General features: G+C 58.3%; 2 protein-coding genes across 5 annotated transcripts in view; one reads left to right on the forward strand and one right to left on the reverse strand.

Annotated features, from left to right (window-relative positions):
• The window catches only part of UBN1 (ubinuclein 1), a 32,547-nt gene extending 27,525 nt beyond the window's left edge, over positions 1-5,022 (forward strand). For both annotated transcript variants that reach the window (XM_061402482.1, XM_061402483.1), the window contains exons 16-18: positions 780-1,023; positions 1,254-1,343; positions 2,992-5,022. In XM_061402482.1, the coding sequence (XP_061258466.1) occupies positions 780-1,023; positions 1,254-1,343; positions 2,992-3,041 (384 nt within the window). In that variant the 3' untranslated portion in view covers positions 3,042-5,022. The remainder of the gene's footprint in view (positions 1-779; positions 1,024-1,253; positions 1,344-2,991) is intronic.
• Positions 5,023-5,179: 157 nt separating this feature from the next.
• The window catches only part of PPL (periplakin), a 48,448-nt gene continuing 38,373 nt past the window's right edge, over positions 5,180-15,254 (reverse strand). For 2 of the 3 annotated variants that reach the window (XM_061402481.1, XM_061402479.1), the window contains exons 15-22: positions 14,367-14,545; positions 14,135-14,273; positions 13,208-13,401; positions 11,732-11,882; positions 10,919-11,002; positions 10,090-10,206; positions 9,513-9,605; positions 5,180-8,687 (exon numbers count right to left, since the gene is read on the reverse strand). In XM_061402481.1, the coding sequence (XP_061258465.1) occupies positions 6,015-8,687; positions 9,513-9,605; positions 10,090-10,206; positions 10,919-11,002; positions 11,732-11,882; positions 13,208-13,401; positions 14,135-14,273; positions 14,367-14,545 (3,630 nt within the window). In that variant the 3' untranslated portion in view covers positions 5,180-6,014. The remainder of the gene's footprint in view (positions 8,688-9,512; positions 9,606-10,089; positions 10,207-10,918; positions 11,003-11,731; positions 11,883-13,207; positions 13,402-14,134; positions 14,274-14,366; positions 14,546-15,254) is intronic. The other variant, XM_061402480.1, reaches the window with a different exon arrangement.

Below are 15,254 nucleotides of genomic sequence, written 5' to 3' on the forward strand. Positions count from 1 at the left end.
GAGGCTGTGGATCTGGATGGCCAGAGGGAGTCAGGAAACTCGCCCTGCACAGCCTCCTGCCTGTCCTCTCTCCAAGTGAGCATGTGAAGCGAGTCCTGCCCTCAGGTGTCAGTTATAGGGATGTCATGACCAGAAGACTGTCCTCAGGGTGATTCTGTTGGGTTTGGGGAGACTCCACATGTGAGACAAAGGTGCCGTGACCCAGCCCCTGGTTACTGAGGCTCGCCTCGGGTGATTGATTACAGGAGGTTTGCATGAAGGTTGGGGAATGAGAGCTGCTCTTCCCCTCCGTTTTCCCATATATAAGATCGTGTGGTTGCAAAGAGCAAACATGTAGAAAGGTGTGTTTAGCAAAGCTTCACTCGTCTCTGTCTGCCTTCCCCAGCCCTTGTAACTGCCTTCCTTAGTTTCTAGGTTTTTTCTGTTTCTTTGTAAAAACCAAAGGTAAATGCCTCTGTGTGTGTGTGTGTGTGTGTGATGGAGGGAAGTATACAGCCATTGCTATATCCCTGTATTGGTGGGTATCCACGTAGGATACTCTCTCATTCCTTTCTTGCACAAAGGAGGCATAATTAATACCTGCTTTGTAAAGTGAACGCTGCTCAGGGAGCCCTTCTGTGCTGGTTCTCTGCAATGGTCCTTCCTCGGGGCCGCAGTGGAGGGGCAGCTGACATGCACGTAACCCTCCCCAACCCACCCCTGGTGCGGTGCCAGCTTTGGTTTGTGAGTGGGCTCGGACGGGGCTGGACTCCTGACCCGCCTCTGTGCTTCTTCCCCAGAAAGGAGCGAGTGGGGCTGTGCTGTTGACTGGCTCCTCATCCTTGAACCTGCTGTCTTCATCCTACAAGGCTGGCAGTCCCAAGCTCCCTGGGGCCTTGAACTCGAGCCCCTTGGGGATTATCTCCCAGCTTCCCCTCCACGTGATCTCCTTCAGTGCTGACTCCTCTGCTAAAGCGGGGGTCTCCAAGGATGCCATCGTCACCGGCCCTGCCCCCGGGACGTTCCACCACGGCCTCGGCCACAGTAAGTGTCTCCCTTCTCCCTCGTACTGGAGCACAGGAGGGACCCCTGGGCCTCTGTGCTGGCGGGTTCTGCTCTCCCATGCTGGGTTCCTGTGTGTGTCTGGTGTGTGAGTGTGGGCAGCCTCCCCGGCACTGTGCTGAGCCCTCCCACCCTGGGGTTTGCACCCGGGCCCAGGCTGCTCCTCCGTCTCAGCGTGTGTTTTGTTCCCTCTCCCTCTTGTCTCCTCTCAGGTCTCCTGGCCGGCGTGCACTCCAGCCCGCCTCGTGCCGCGCCTCTCCCGCACACTGCCGTGTCTACCCACCTCCCGCAGAGCCTGCCAGGTAATTTCCAGGTGCACTGCGGGCCATTCCCCTCCATCAGAGGCCTTCTCTGCTGCCAAGGACAACGTCTTCCCCTGTCATCACTGTGTCATCTGGGTTCATCATCGGAGGCTCGAGCGTCTTTGTGGTACTTGGCACGAGGGATGCAGTCTCTCCCACGCTGACACCTGCCTTGCCCTGTGTGATCACGGAGGCGCAGTGGCCTGCGTACTCGGCTCAGGACTTCCTTGCCCTCAGCTCAGTGTTTCCTCTTCAACGTAACCAAGACTGGAGGGGTGATGGTGTTGATTTCCCAGGGGCTAGCTGGGGCACTGCAGGCCTTTCGGTTCACACTGCCACCCCTTCCAGGTGGGACCAGGACTCGACCTTAGTGTGAGTGAAAGGGGAAGTCCGGTCGCAGTGGCAGGTGACAGTGGCAGGGCTTCAGGCGGGACCCTGACCCCTCACGGAGCGTGTGTCCAGGAGAGGAGCAGCGTGCGCTCCGGGGTGATGCGGGGGCTTGGGAGCATGGCAGGACTGAGCAGCGTCCTTCCCTGCGTCTGCCCTGCACACAGCAGTGGCTGCAGAAGGGGCCAGCCTGCAAGCCCTGGCTCACAGCGCAAGGAGAGGGCACATGCGCCCCGAGCCAGCGCGTGTCCAGTGGGCGGTCTGCCTGGCCCCGTCCCGGGACCGTGGCTCTCGGTGCACGTGGTGCAGGGCCGGCTGCTCCCTGCTGCTCCGCACCTGCTCCAGGCACGGCCTGGGGGCTGCGCTGCTCGGCGTCCTGAGGCTGATGCCTAACAGTGAATGCCAGAGGCCATCTGTGTGCAGGCGTGGACTGCAGGTCTCTCAGACAGAACCGTGCTTTCTTCAGAGAAAGAAAGCGGGGCTAAGCCTTACCAGCAGTTACTCCCTGCTCCTATGGAGAAAGCAGGGACTTGGTCCACAAACTGGTGGTCTCTGAGCCATCCAGGCGAAAGCGGGTGACATTTGAAAGACTGCACTGCCTGTTTGCTTTTGGTAACACTCTCAAACAGAAAATAATTGGAGTACTATTGGAAACGTGACTGCTGATGTGTGGAATTTTCAGGAAAAAAGGGAAAAGTGTTTTCTTATACCATTTCTTTCCTGTTTTTCCTCTGGGAGTTAAAAGGCTGTCTGAAAAGCATCTGGGCTGTAAGAGACCACTTGAATGTCTCTCTTATGACACTCGTCGTGTTGTAGGATTACACTGAGTGGTCATCGGTGAGAAGCCTTCTGCTGTCTCAGCTCTGACTCATGTCTGCTTTGCTTTCTTCCCCGTGTGGGCTCAGAACATGAGCACCTGTGAACTTGCCCTTCAGGCCCCAGGTGTGCAGTGGAGAGGTGCTCATTGCATCTGACAGGCCTCACGAGGAGCCGGGCTCTGCCCCAGGATGGCAGCTGCGGCTGGGAACAGGAGCAGCCCTTGCGGCACAGGCGGTGCTCAGCCAGCGGCCGCCCTCCCAGCGCCAGCATACTGCCCATGCCGCAGATAACCTGCCAGCGCGTCCAGCTCCTTTGAGCCCCAGAACACTCGGTGTTCGGGGACTTTTGCTATTTCAGAAGTGGTCCCCTTGAGGTTTGGTTACTGCTGCCTTCAAGGAGGTCCTGAGAATCTTGTGTTCTGTTTTTGCTTACTGTTTTTCAGATGCTTCTCAGCTTCATGGGAAAGGGCCCAGTGTACCAAGGAAATTGTGATTTTCAGGGCAAAGGCTGGAAGCTGCACAAGGAGGTCTCAGAAGTTGGATGATAACTACGCTCTGCCAGTGGTTTTCTTCTGGAGAAGGCGTGAGTGCTAAGTGGAGCGTCTCTTGGCACGTGTGATGTGCCTTCAGTTCAGGGAGCAGCCCTGTGCTTCTCTGGGGGCCCTAGCCAGCCTGGTGCTCAGCGCCTCGCGGCTCTGTTGCAGACAATCGTTGGAGGGGCAGCGCTAGGCCAAGGAGCATGCCAGCTCGTGCTGGGCGCTCTGGTGGCGGGGCAGAGGAGGTGGCCCAGCTCCTCGCGTTTGGCCAGAGTACCTCAGCGCAGCATACTGGTCGGGGGCTCCTTCTGGCCACAGTGGGCTCCCTGGTTGGTTAGAGTGTCCGTCCATCCTCCGGGCTCACACCCCAACTGGGAGAGGTACCTTGTTCTCTGAAAAATACTCAGAACACCCAATGTGTGCTCATCGTGGGGGCCAGTCTCTCCACTAAACATGACAATGAAGCTCTTTTAGAGAAAAGACCTTTGTAGATTCAACAATTATGGTAGGATTTTTAAAGACACTTATTTTTGGCTCAGTTTTGATCCCTACCATTAAACGCATTGGATAGAATCGGACTGTTTTCCGCACTTCATGTTGTTCCTAGAAAGACATAATTCCAGTGCCTTTATGGTGGAGCAGGACTGGACACGTCCACTCGGCCCTCTGAGTGGGTCTCAGATGAAGACCTTTTTAAAGACATGTCTGTATTTAAGACAGAGCCAGCTTATTTGAGTTTTCTATGGTTGCACATCACAACCTGGGCCATCCTGACTGGAAGGTCACCTGGGCCCCGCCTCCCAGGTCCCAGCTCAGCCAGGGCCCCCCACTTTGTTTCTCCCAAGTTCATGCAGGTGGGCTGCAGAGCCCCGAATTCCTTCTTCGTCTCTTTGAGGGCTGAGGATGTGAGGAGTTCCAGGCTGCAGGTAGACATTCCAGTTTATCGTAAAACCATGCTCAGGCAGAGCTCCGGGAACAGGCCCCTGGGAAGTGTGTGCTGTGCAGAAGCAGGCCTTGAGGTCCGCGCTCTCCAGACTGCAGGCTCTGCCTTCACTGGGAGGTGGACGAGGCCGCGCCCCACTCAGCCAGCGGCTGCTTCTCAAGGATTTTCGGGCGCTTGCCTGTCCTGTGAAGTCTGAACCGACTGTTCCAGCTAAGTCATTTCCCTTATGTTGAGAGTAAATAGCCTCCTCAGAATGTGCGCCTGCCTACGTGGAGACATGGGCAGTTCTTTTGGGTCCTGACTCCCAGGATATGACTCTTGGTGTCTCGCGATTTCTCAGAGGCTGTCCGGCTGCCCAGGGAGCAAGACTGCGGTTGGCCAGCCAGCCGGCCAGGCCTCTGCTTGACTTTTTTTTTTTTTAACAGAAAAACCAACACGTGTGTCACATGGGGCCAAGTGGAATCCTTGTCCCTTTACTATATCTATTTTTTGCAACTTGGGTTTCCAGTTTACAGACTAGTCTTAGGTAGTAGCAAAAGAGCCAAAGAAGAGATTGGTATTGCTGAGCTCAGAGCGGCGCAGAGGCCGTCCGTCCAAGAGCGCTGAGCGGCGGGAGGACACGAGGTGCCCCTCCCCACCGCGCCCCCACCTCCCGGCACCACCCAGCTTTCGCCGGAGCAGGATGCCCTCCTCCTAGGAATCTAGCGATGCCTCTTGCCTCAGGGAAACGTTTCTTTGATGGGGAGTTGATGAGGTTTCTTTTCCTTGTTGATGCTTTATTTGTGGTAACGGAAGAGTGAGTGACTTGAGCCACGGCAAGGAGGGCTGCAGGCGGAGGCGTCCCGGCCACCACGCTGCGGGCTCCCCTTGCTGGCGATTCTTGGGTGTGAAAGGGCTGTGGCTTTTGTGCAGCGACTATGTTGGTGTTGGGGGTGGTGTGGAAATTGTTAATCTTGTATAAAGCAACACAATAAATTGTTTCAAGGTTTCCAGAACATCGTTTCTTTCGCGTTTCTTTTTACCATATTTGCAAGTAATTCTCTCTCCCTTAGGAGCTGGTAGTTGGGGAACATTCATTCTGGCTGAAAGCCAAGCAGGCCCTGGGGAATCAGCCTCACTCGAAAGAGAGGAAGAAACACACTTTCCATGAAATTAGAATCAAGCCAGCAGGTGTTTATTTTCACGCTATAAATAGAGTTCCCTCTTACTTCCCATTTTCTTACATAATACGTGAGATACAGAGAACCCAAATTTCATTTGATAAAAAATCAACTGTGGAGTCTTAAGTGGCAGTGAAAGAATAAGCAGGACCAGGCACCGAATCCAAGGCCGACAGCGACAGTCCACTAGGAAGGTACTTCAGTTACAGAACCACGACACGTCCTCTGACGGTGCGTTCTCTTGGGACAGTCTGGCTCGACAGTTAGGCTTCACCCAAGCACCAGGGTCAGACGCTGTTCTGGTTTCTTTGCGCCTCCTTTGGCGTAGCGCCGAGATCGGTTTCCCCAGGAGGCCTCGATGGCGAGTCAGCTGAGCTGGAATCCGGAGGGCTGTGAATGCAGGTGGCGGCCCCCAGGGGCCGGGGCTTTGCTGAATGGAGCCCTCCCTGCCTTGAGTTTCCCCGGCTGGGGTGTGGAGGCCAGTGCGGTGCGGAGCAGGCTGGCCCATGGGGCTGCTGCCTGTCTTGTGCTTTAGTGGTAGACGTCAGTGCTTCCAGGTGACCCGGGGAGTCTGTTGATAGAGGAGTGTAGGAGAGGCGGGGAGGAAGACGGGCACTGCAGGCGAGAACGATCGGGGGACAAGTGGGTTGCTTTCCAGGCTGAGGGACATAGCTCAGCGGGGGCCTGTCCCGCCTGTGCTTGGGCCCAGCAGCTGGGGTGGCGGCACACGGGGCTCTGAGCGGACTGGAGCTGTGCGGGGGGCCAGGGAGAGACGACCCGGGGGAGGGTTCCGAGCAGCGGCGGCTTCCCCGAGAGCGGGGGCGGGCCTACTTCTGCCCTGACACCAGGACGGCCAGCTCCTGGATAGACATGCTCTTGTTGACGTAGCGGTCGTACTGCGCGGGGGTCAGCCGCCCGCTCTGCAGGGCCTCTTCAATGGAGAACTTCCTGCCGGACTTCCTGTCATGGATCACGGAGGACTCGCCTCCGGGGCCCTTGACGGAGATCTCCTCCCAGTCGCACTCCTGGCTCCTGAGCTTGACAAACATGTTCCAGTCGATGAGGCCGACGCGGTGGGCCTCCTCGGGGGACAGCTCACGGCCCGAGTCAGGGTCGATGACCACAATGGAGCGCCGCAGGTGGTTCTCCCTCTGCTCCCGCTTGACGGCCACGGACCCCAGGCGACGCTGCAGCTCTTCGATCTCCTGGTCTTTGTCCCTGGAGAGCCTCCTGAGGTCGTCCAGCTCCCGCTCCAGGGACCGCAGGCGTGAGTCGAGCTGCGCCCCGGGGTCGGCTCCAGTCGTTGTGGGCAGGCTTCTTAGGCTCTGCGCCTCGGCCGCGGCCATCTCGATCTCCGACTGCAGCCTGCGGGCCTCGAGCTGCAGGCTCTGCCGCTCCAGCTGCAGCTTGTGGTTCTCCTCCCTCAGGAAGTCCAGCTCCTTGGATGACTTGGAGTTGCAGAACTCCAGCTCCGACAGCTTGGCCTCCAGCCGGCTCACCTCGGCGTCCAGCTCCCTCTTGCCTCGGCTCTCGGCCTCCAGACTGCCCCTGAGCCTCTGAATCTCCTGCTCGGTGTCGCCTTTCTCCACCTGGACGCTCTCGGAGAAGACCACCTTCTCCTTGACCTCCATCTTCTCCAGGTGCTCCAGCTGCTGCTTTAGGGTCTCGAGCTCGCGCTCCAGGCCCTGCCGGCGGTGCCGCTCTTCCTCCAGCTGCAGGGCCAGGAGGGCATGCTCCCGGGCCTGCAGGGGGTCCTGCTGCAGCACCACCTTCTGTGTGAGGGTCACCTTCTCGTGGGCCTCGCCCTCCTGCGCCTCCAGCTGGGCCAGCTGTTGCTTGAGGTGCTGCACCTCCAGCTCAGCCTCGCGGCGCGCCTGCCGCTCGCGCTCCAGCTCCTCCAGCTGGTGCTCCAGCTCGGCTCGCCGGCGCTGCAGCCACCGCAGCTCGCCGCGGAGGCCATCGATCTGCCGCAGTTCCGCATCGATGCTCTCGGTGAAGGCGCTCACTTCCGCCCGGAGGCCCGGCTCCTCCTCGTACCTGACCACCTCCTGCTGCACCACCACCTCCTTCCCTCGGGCCAGCTCCTCCTCCTTCTCCTGGATCTTCTCCTCCTGTGACACGCATTCCCGTTCCAGGTCTACCTGCTTCTTGTGCTCCTCAGCCAGCCGGGCCCTCAGAGCCGCCACTTCCTCTTTGGTCTGGGGGTCTTCCTGGAACTGCAAGATCTCCTGGACCACCTCCTTGGTCTGCACCTGGGGCTTGGCCTCTTTGAGGGACTGGATCTCCTGCTTCAGCTGGTAGATCTCCAGGTCACACCTCTCGATGAGGCGGGTCTTGTCCACGATCTCCTCCCTGAGCCTCTGGAGCTCCTTCTCCGTCTCAGGGTCCGTCGTGTACTTGATGACCTCCTTGGTCACCTCCTTGACCTCTACCTGGGGGCCTCGCCTCCGAAGCGCCTCCAGCTCGCTCTGGTAGCTCTTGAGCTGCTCCTCGGCCCCCCGGTACTTGCGCTCCTGCTCTACCAGCTCCAGGCGGAGGTTGGCCACCTCACTCTCAGCCTTGGGGTCAGGCCGGACAATCTCGCGCACCTTCTCTTGCACAACCACCTTAGCGTTCTCCTCCTCCAGGGCCCAGATCTTCCGGAGCAGCTCGGTCTTCTCCCTCTGGCTGGCACGGGCCCTGGCGGCCTCATCCTCATACCGGCGCTGGAGGGCGCCCACCTCCCGCTCGGCCGCCACGTCCTTCTCCACCTTGAGCACCTCCTTGACTGTGATCTTGCCCTCGGCCATGGCCCGTTCCTTCTCCAGCCTCTTGAGCTTGTCCTGCAGGAAGCCCAGCTCCTCCTCCTGCTTCTCCCGGAGCCCCTGCTCCCGCTGCTGGTCCTCCTGCAGCTGCCGGAACTCGGCCTCCAGCTGGGGGTCATTGTGCACCTTGACCACCTCCTTCTCTGTGACCACCTCCCGCGCCCGCCGCTTCTCCTCGGCCAGGGCGGCCACGCGCTGCTGCAGGAGAAGCGCCTCCGCCTCGCGGGCGCCCTTCTGCCGCCGCAGCGCCTCCAGCTCCCCCCGCAGCCTCAGGACCTCGTCAGCCTGGGCCCGATCCGGCTCAATGCGCAGTACCTCCTTGACCACGTACTCCTGGCCCCCGGCCCGGGCCGCCTCCTCCAGGGCACGCAGCCGCAGCCGCAGCGCCTCCACCTCCCCCTGCAGCAGCCGGTTCTTGTGCTGCTCCTCGGCCAGGGTCTGCTGCGCCTGCTGGAAGCTCTCCTCCAGTGCTGGGTCCGGCACCTTCCTGAGCACCTCCCTGGTCACCACCGCCTCCTGCGGGCTCTGGCTCCGCAGGGCCCGGATCTCCTCCTGGGCGCTCCGGACCTCGTGCTCCAGCTGCTGCCGCCGCTCCATCTCCTCATCCAGCTCCTTCTGAATCTTCCACGTCTCCTCTGCTCCGGGGCCTGGCTTGCTCCCGGGCAGGGCCTCCTGGCTTGCACCTGCCTCCAGCTGCTGGGAAGGGGGAGACCATGCAGGGTTAGGGCTGGACTCTGTGCAGTTGGTCCCCGTCTCCCCACCCTCCAAGGCTCACAGTGCTTGTCTTGTGGTCCTCAAGGGACATCCCCACCCCCACCCCCTGCTCAGTGTCGGGCCGGTAGAGCCCTAGGCTTCCTTTTGAAATTAAAAACACTAGTTTAAACACATCTGGGGAAACATCTTAAAGCCACAGAAGGGTATGACGTGAAGGCCACCTGTCCCTTCTGGTCCTGTTCCTATAGGATGTGCTGTGCTGTGCTTAGTCGCTCAGTTGTGTCCGACTCTTTGCGACCCCATGGACTGCAGCCCCCCAGGCTCCTCTGTCCATGGGGATTCTCCAGGCAAGAAAACTGGAGTGGGTAGCCATGCCCTCCTCCAGGGGATCTTCCCAACCCAGGGATCGAACCCAGGTCTCCCTCATTGCAGGCGGATTCTTTACCGTCTGAGCCACCAAGGCAGCTCAGCATCCTACAGGATACAGTCACCTTTGTCACACATATATTTTTGTGTGCAATGTGTATTTATCTTTTCCACGCTAATGGTGGTCCCCAATCTGCATGTACCCTGTTGATTGCGCTTATGAGAGAATCTGCAGCAGCCAGAGAAGACCACCTTGTCGTGCGACAGTTCGATCGTTTTCCATCGTGTGGACAGACCCTGGCTCAGTCACCCACCCACTGCCCTGCCCTGCCAGCGAGGGCACACGCCCCCCGGCCACCTCTGTTTCTCTGAGGCAGAGCGAGCCTAGTGTCTTAGCTGTTGGGATAGTTTTCAGTAGGATGCCTTCCTAAGACCCATTACCTGTCTCAGGAGGGTCAGTGCAAACTCCAGGTTCTGCAGTCTCTGTCTGTTGATGGCATTAACCTCCGTAAACTTGGCAGCAAGAGCTGCTTCCTACAGGAGAGCAGACAGACAGGAGTCAACAAGCTGAGTAAGGTGTTTGAGTAAAACCTGGCATTGGGGCAGAGATGCCAAAGAGAGTTGCCACTTCCTACCTGGAGTTCTGCTAGTCTCAACTGTGAGAGAGAAAACTGGATTTAGAGTCAGAAGCCTGAACCCCCAGGGACCTTGAGCAGGTCCGTCTCTGAGCCTTAAGGCGCTCGTGTTTGGAAGGAACAGGTTAACGTCAGCCCTCTGTGTGCGGATCCACTCGGCATGGAGCAAGGGGAACTGCCCCAGCCACGACTCCCAGCAGGCTGTCTTTCCAGGTGTGGCACTGTTGCTGGCCCAGAGTAAGTTCATCGTCTTCTCCCACTGAGACTGTTGGCACCCAGGAGGGCCCCCAGCCCCGTTTACCACTGTGCGTGCCCTTCTGAGGCCTGCATGCCATGCTCCCTGGAGGAATGGAGCCCCAGGAGGCTGGGCCCGCGGAGCTCACCTCTTCCCTCACTTTGGTGGCAGGGGACTGGAGCCTGGCCCGCTTGCTCACGTGGCTGCTCCTTCCATTCTCCAAGTCAAGGAGGGACCTGAGTTTCTCTGCTTCCAACTCGTAGTCCTGGGTAAGAGACACGAGGCAAAGGGCAGACCAGAGCAGGTGAGACCAAAGTGTTCCTGTGCCCCTTCTGGCTGACCGCGGAGGTCTTCCGCTCAGCCACACCTTGCTCTGACTGCCAGGAGGTTTGGAGAACTGTCGCTCCATCAACGGCACACAACCACATCCCTGGACGACCCACGAGACAAAAGAAAACGGGCCCACAAACCCCTTTGTCCCCAAAGCGCACTCCCTCCCTCCAGGCCGCTCCTGGCCCAGAGAAGGTGGCTTCCTGCTGTCTTCATCTCACTCTGTACCGTAAGCTTTTTTTCATGCCACCCTAATCCTTCTGTGGGTCAATTTGATGACTTAAACATCCATCAAGTAGCTGGATGATAACTTCCTAGCTGTCTCTATTGCTAATACTGGACATTTAGATTACTTCTAGTTTGTCTCTTTGGCTATTGTAAATAATTTTTTATTTCATACTGATTTTGTTAATCCCACATTATCATTTTTTCACATCTTTTCCTTTATGATAAATTCCCCCCAGTTACTGCTTTAAACAGTAGAAAACCCTTCTGATATTTGATGCCTGGTACCATCTTGTTTCCCAAAGGGTGGTGCCGGTTTGCACAGCCACCAGCAGTGCCTGAGGACACCCCCAGGGCCAGCCCGGGGGTTGGGGGTGGGGATGGTGGGGAAGAGGCCCTGCTGCTGGGGTGTCGCATCTCACCTTGACAGCCTGCTGGTACTGCTGGGAGTGCGTGTGGACTTTCTGCACTTCCTCTTCCCTTCTTGCTATTTCATCTAGTAGGTTCTGTACAACAACAGAGACTTTAAAAATAAAAACTTGGAAAAAAAAAAAATCCTAAACCTAGATAGAGTAGCTGAATTCCTTAGAGTCTGGAATTCTTCTGTAGCATAAGGTATAACGAGCAGCTTCCTTGTTTACATTTGTTGGTTCCAAAAGGTGGTTCTAAGGGCCTGTGAAGAAGGGCCAAGCTAACGAACCTTGCCAGGAAGGCAGTGTTTACTGAGTGCATGGAGGTGTCAGGCACGGTGCTAAGGCTAAGCACGTGTGTTTCTGAGATTATCTCCCTGACTCTCCCCACATTCTTTGAGACGAGCACCGTCCTCACTTCCAGTTTAGGAGGTCCAGCGGTGCAGTGCCTGGCCTGCGGGTGCATGGCTCCGGGCGTGGGAGCAGGATCTGAGCCCAGGCTGTTGGCTTTTCCGTTCCTCGTCCTTCATCCCAAGGCCCTGCTGTCTTCTGGGGAGCCAGGGCTCTGGGCTGTGGAAATGGGTTTCCCCCCACGAGGGCTCACTGGTGACCCTGCAGTGATCCGCTTATTTAGCAGACCTGCGCGGGGTTGTTGGGGGGAGGGGGGTCTGCTCCAGGCCAGGCCTTGTGCAGGGGACCGGGGAGGGACTGGTGAGGGGGGCCCTGTCCTCAAGCTCAGAGACGTGGGCGCTGGGAACCCACTGGTCCAGGACTGTGACCAGGCGCCCATCCACAAAGGGGCTTGCTGACCCCCAGCCTGCTCACCTTCTGGTTGTTCAGCTTGGTCTCCACTTGGCCGAGGCCGTCCGTCTCCTGGGGCTCGTAGCTGGGGATGTGGGACAGGAACTGAAGCAGGCGGTCACGGCCGCTGCAGAAGGCGTCGTGCTCAGCCCGGGCGCTCTGCAGGCTCTGGACCCTGCGGGGCAAAGCCAGCCAGGCCTTTGAGCGCTCGGGTTGCACCGAGAGCTGCCTGCTGTCCCTTTTTAGAGGTTACCAAAGGGAACTGAACTGGGAGTCAGCGCAACGTTTACCAGGAAGGGGAGTAGTCAGGTAAATTATGGAGTATTGGGTGGGAATACTGCACAGCCTCCATTAAAGGCAGGCAGGCCCGAGTGTGCGGACCTGAGGTGATGCCCACTGTGAATCTCAGGACCTAAATAACTCCCAGATCCAAGGAGAAATCACAAGGGAGGTGTGGAAATCTTTTGAAGTCACTGAAAATAAAAACATCGTTTGTGGGACAAAGCGAATGCAGTACTTAGCGAGATGTACTTAAATGCTTAGATGAGGGAGAAAAAAAAAACAAAGCAGACTCTCAGATCAACAGTCCAAGCTTCTAACTTCAGGAAGAAAAAGAAGAGCCAACTGAACCTAATGTAAGCAGCTATAGTAGGAAATAATGATGAGCAGAATTCAGTGAATCAGGAAACAGGAAAACGGAAAGATCACTGCAACCAAAGCTGTTTCATTGAAACAGTCAGTGAAGTGATCAACCCCAGACAGAATCATCGGGGGAGAAAACAGAATAAACAAACACGACAAAAGAAGATACGATGTCAGGAATGAAAGCGAGGACGTTCCCTCAGATCTCGCAGACGTTCAAGTATAAGAGAATATTATGAACCATCTCATGCCAAAAACTCAACAGCTTGACGAGGTGTACAGTGTGTCCTTGAAAGACACAAACTTGTGAAGCTGCTCAAGCATCAGATGACCCAGATCGTCCAATATCTAATAAAAGAGGTTGCATTTGTAGTTAAAAACCTTCTTACCAAAAAAAAAAAATTGCAGGCCCAGATGGCTTCCGGGGTGAATTCTACCACGCATTTAAGAAAGTAATACCCAGTCTTCACAGACCCTTTTTCAGAAAACACAAGAGGAGGAGGGAGCACTTCCTGACTGTTCAGGCCAGGAAAATACACGATGGGGAAATAGTAGGACACGCTGGGTGTTCCTACATTTCCTACCAACCCTGGCTCACACAGAGTGGCTCTGGAAGGACTCACGAGAAACTCACAGCAGGGCTGATCTTCGGGGGAACGGTTTGGTCATTACAACCCCTTTGGGTTTTTTAATTTTGTATGTGTATTGCTTTTTCCCAAAAGCGGCAATTATTTGGAAAACAAACAGCCTTCAGCGCTGTCCACAGAAATCCCACCTGGGTACCTCAGGCAGACTAGCTCAGCCGAGGCCTCCGAGACCACCCTCCCCACCCCCCAGCCCCGCCCCGTGGCCCCTGACCTGAGCTCCGCCTGCTGGCAGAGGCCGTCGAAGCGCTGGCACAGCTTGTGCACCTCGGCCTCCTGGCGCTCCAGGTCCGGGCAGTGCTCCTGGAAGCGGCTGGCCAGCGAGCCCGAGCACTGCTTGGCGGCCTGCAGGTTCCGCTGCACCTCGCCGAGGAGGGCCTTCCGGGCCTGCAGCTCAGAGGCCATGGCCTGCGGGGTGGAGAGGCAGGTGGCGGGCGCCGTGGCCAAGGGCTCCAGGGCCCAGAGTGCTTGGGGCCGCCCGCTTAGAAGGGGTGGTAGGCCTGGCTCGGTCAGTGACCAGGGCTTTGCCTCTGAGTTGGTCCTCAAACCTGAGGTCACTTCTACAATTTCCGTCCCGTGACAATGAACACCACCCGGGAAAAACAGCTTCTAAAACCCTGTGGCGCACAGCGCAGGCTGGTGACGCCGCGCACGGACCGGAAGGGCCCCCGGCGGAGGCGCTGCCCTCCGAGCATGCTTCCTGGACTCCCAGTGAGGCTGTCGCTACAAGGCAAGGGGTCTGTGAGGTGGTTCATGAATGAGGGGCCTCCCACAGGCTCACAGACTGGCGCTTAGAGTGGCCCAGTGGCACCATGAAGATGGCAGGTGCCGGGCGAGGGGCAGAGCTGCCTCTGCTCGGCTGACCTGCCCGGCGGGCGTCTGAGCACAGGTGGCCAGGTCTGCTCCTTCAGAGAAACAGGGAGAGGGGGTGGCTACGCTGATACCTGATTTGAAGATACCAGCACCTGATTTCCGCAGGCCGCACAAACCCCTTGTGTGGCTGGGATTCCAAACCTGGAGAGACCTGCTGTCCTGGGCCTTGAGTCCCTCGATTGTCCAGAGGTGGAGGGCAAACGGGGGCCCTTAGAGCCCACGCCCAGCTCAGCAAGGGGCTCCCGGAGCCCGGAGTCTGCACACTCACCGCCAGCTCCTGCCTCCTGCTGTCCAGGGCCTGGCCACTCTCAGGCACCGTGTCCTCCTGGGCCAGCTGGGTCTCATACGTGGCCAGCATCTCCCGGCCCTGCTGCAGGCTCTTCTCCAGGCGGTTGGTGATGTCGAGCCTGAGGACACAAGTCAGGAGTTAGCTGAGGGGTGGAGGGTGGCCCGGCCCCTGACCACCCTGCCTGGCCTCCCCGCTGCCCGCCTGCACCCACTTCTCCTGGGCGGCTTCCAGCAGCTGCACCAGGCGCTCGTATCTGCGCTGGGTGTCCTCCACCCGCGTCCTCAGCAGGGCGGTGCTGCCGCTGTCCGGGAGGGCCCGCACGAACGCCTCGCCCTCGGCCGTGCTGCGCGCCTTCTCGGGCTCGATCTGCAGCAGCTCGTTGGTGATGTTCTGTGGGGACCAGAGCCCTCGTGTTGGCCACAACCAGCGGCCCCTCTCCCCCGGGACACCCTCCCTGGGGTGGGGGCTGCCTGGGCGTCTGGGGCACTGGCCTAGGAGTCGGGGTCTAGAATGAGCATCCCTGGGGGTTCTGATGCACCCGACGGGGACTCAGGACTGATGAAAACCAACAGGTGACACCAAGCACTTCCAGTTCCCACTACTCCACGGGGATGGTGCTACTCATCTTTGGGGGGAACCCTGACGAGATGCGTAGGACTCCATGCGGCTTAGGAGTTTGCAGCCACGCCCCCACCCCCGTACCAGGCCTTGGCTCAGCCCCTCCCAGCCCTGGCACGAGCCCCATCAAGGGCCACGGCGCTGCTCTGAGTTCCAAGCCTCCTCTGTTGACCGGGGAAGGTTGTACCCACGACGGAGGGGGCCAAGGACCCCAGAAACTCTGTCTCTGTGTGTGTGTGTGTGTGTGTGTAGGAGGGTGTGTGTGTATGTGTGTAGGAGGGTGTGTGTGTGTGTGTGTGTGTGTGTGTGAAGGGGTTCCTGTGCTCCATCCTCCCGAGGCCCCCTGAGTGGGCAGCCAGCCCATTTTACTGAAGAAACTGAGGTCTGCAGTCAGGGCAAGGGGGCCGGCTCTGTCGGCCCAGAGTCCCTGGGCCACCGGGCGCCCCGCCTCTCTCCCAGCTGGGTGCTGACCTGCTTGGGC

Source organism: Bos javanicus, chromosome 25, assembly GCF_032452875.1.
Source record: "Bos javanicus breed banteng chromosome 25, ARS-OSU_banteng_1.0, whole genome shotgun sequence".
Classification (NCBI taxonomy): domain Eukaryota; kingdom Metazoa; phylum Chordata; class Mammalia; order Artiodactyla; family Bovidae; genus Bos; species Bos javanicus.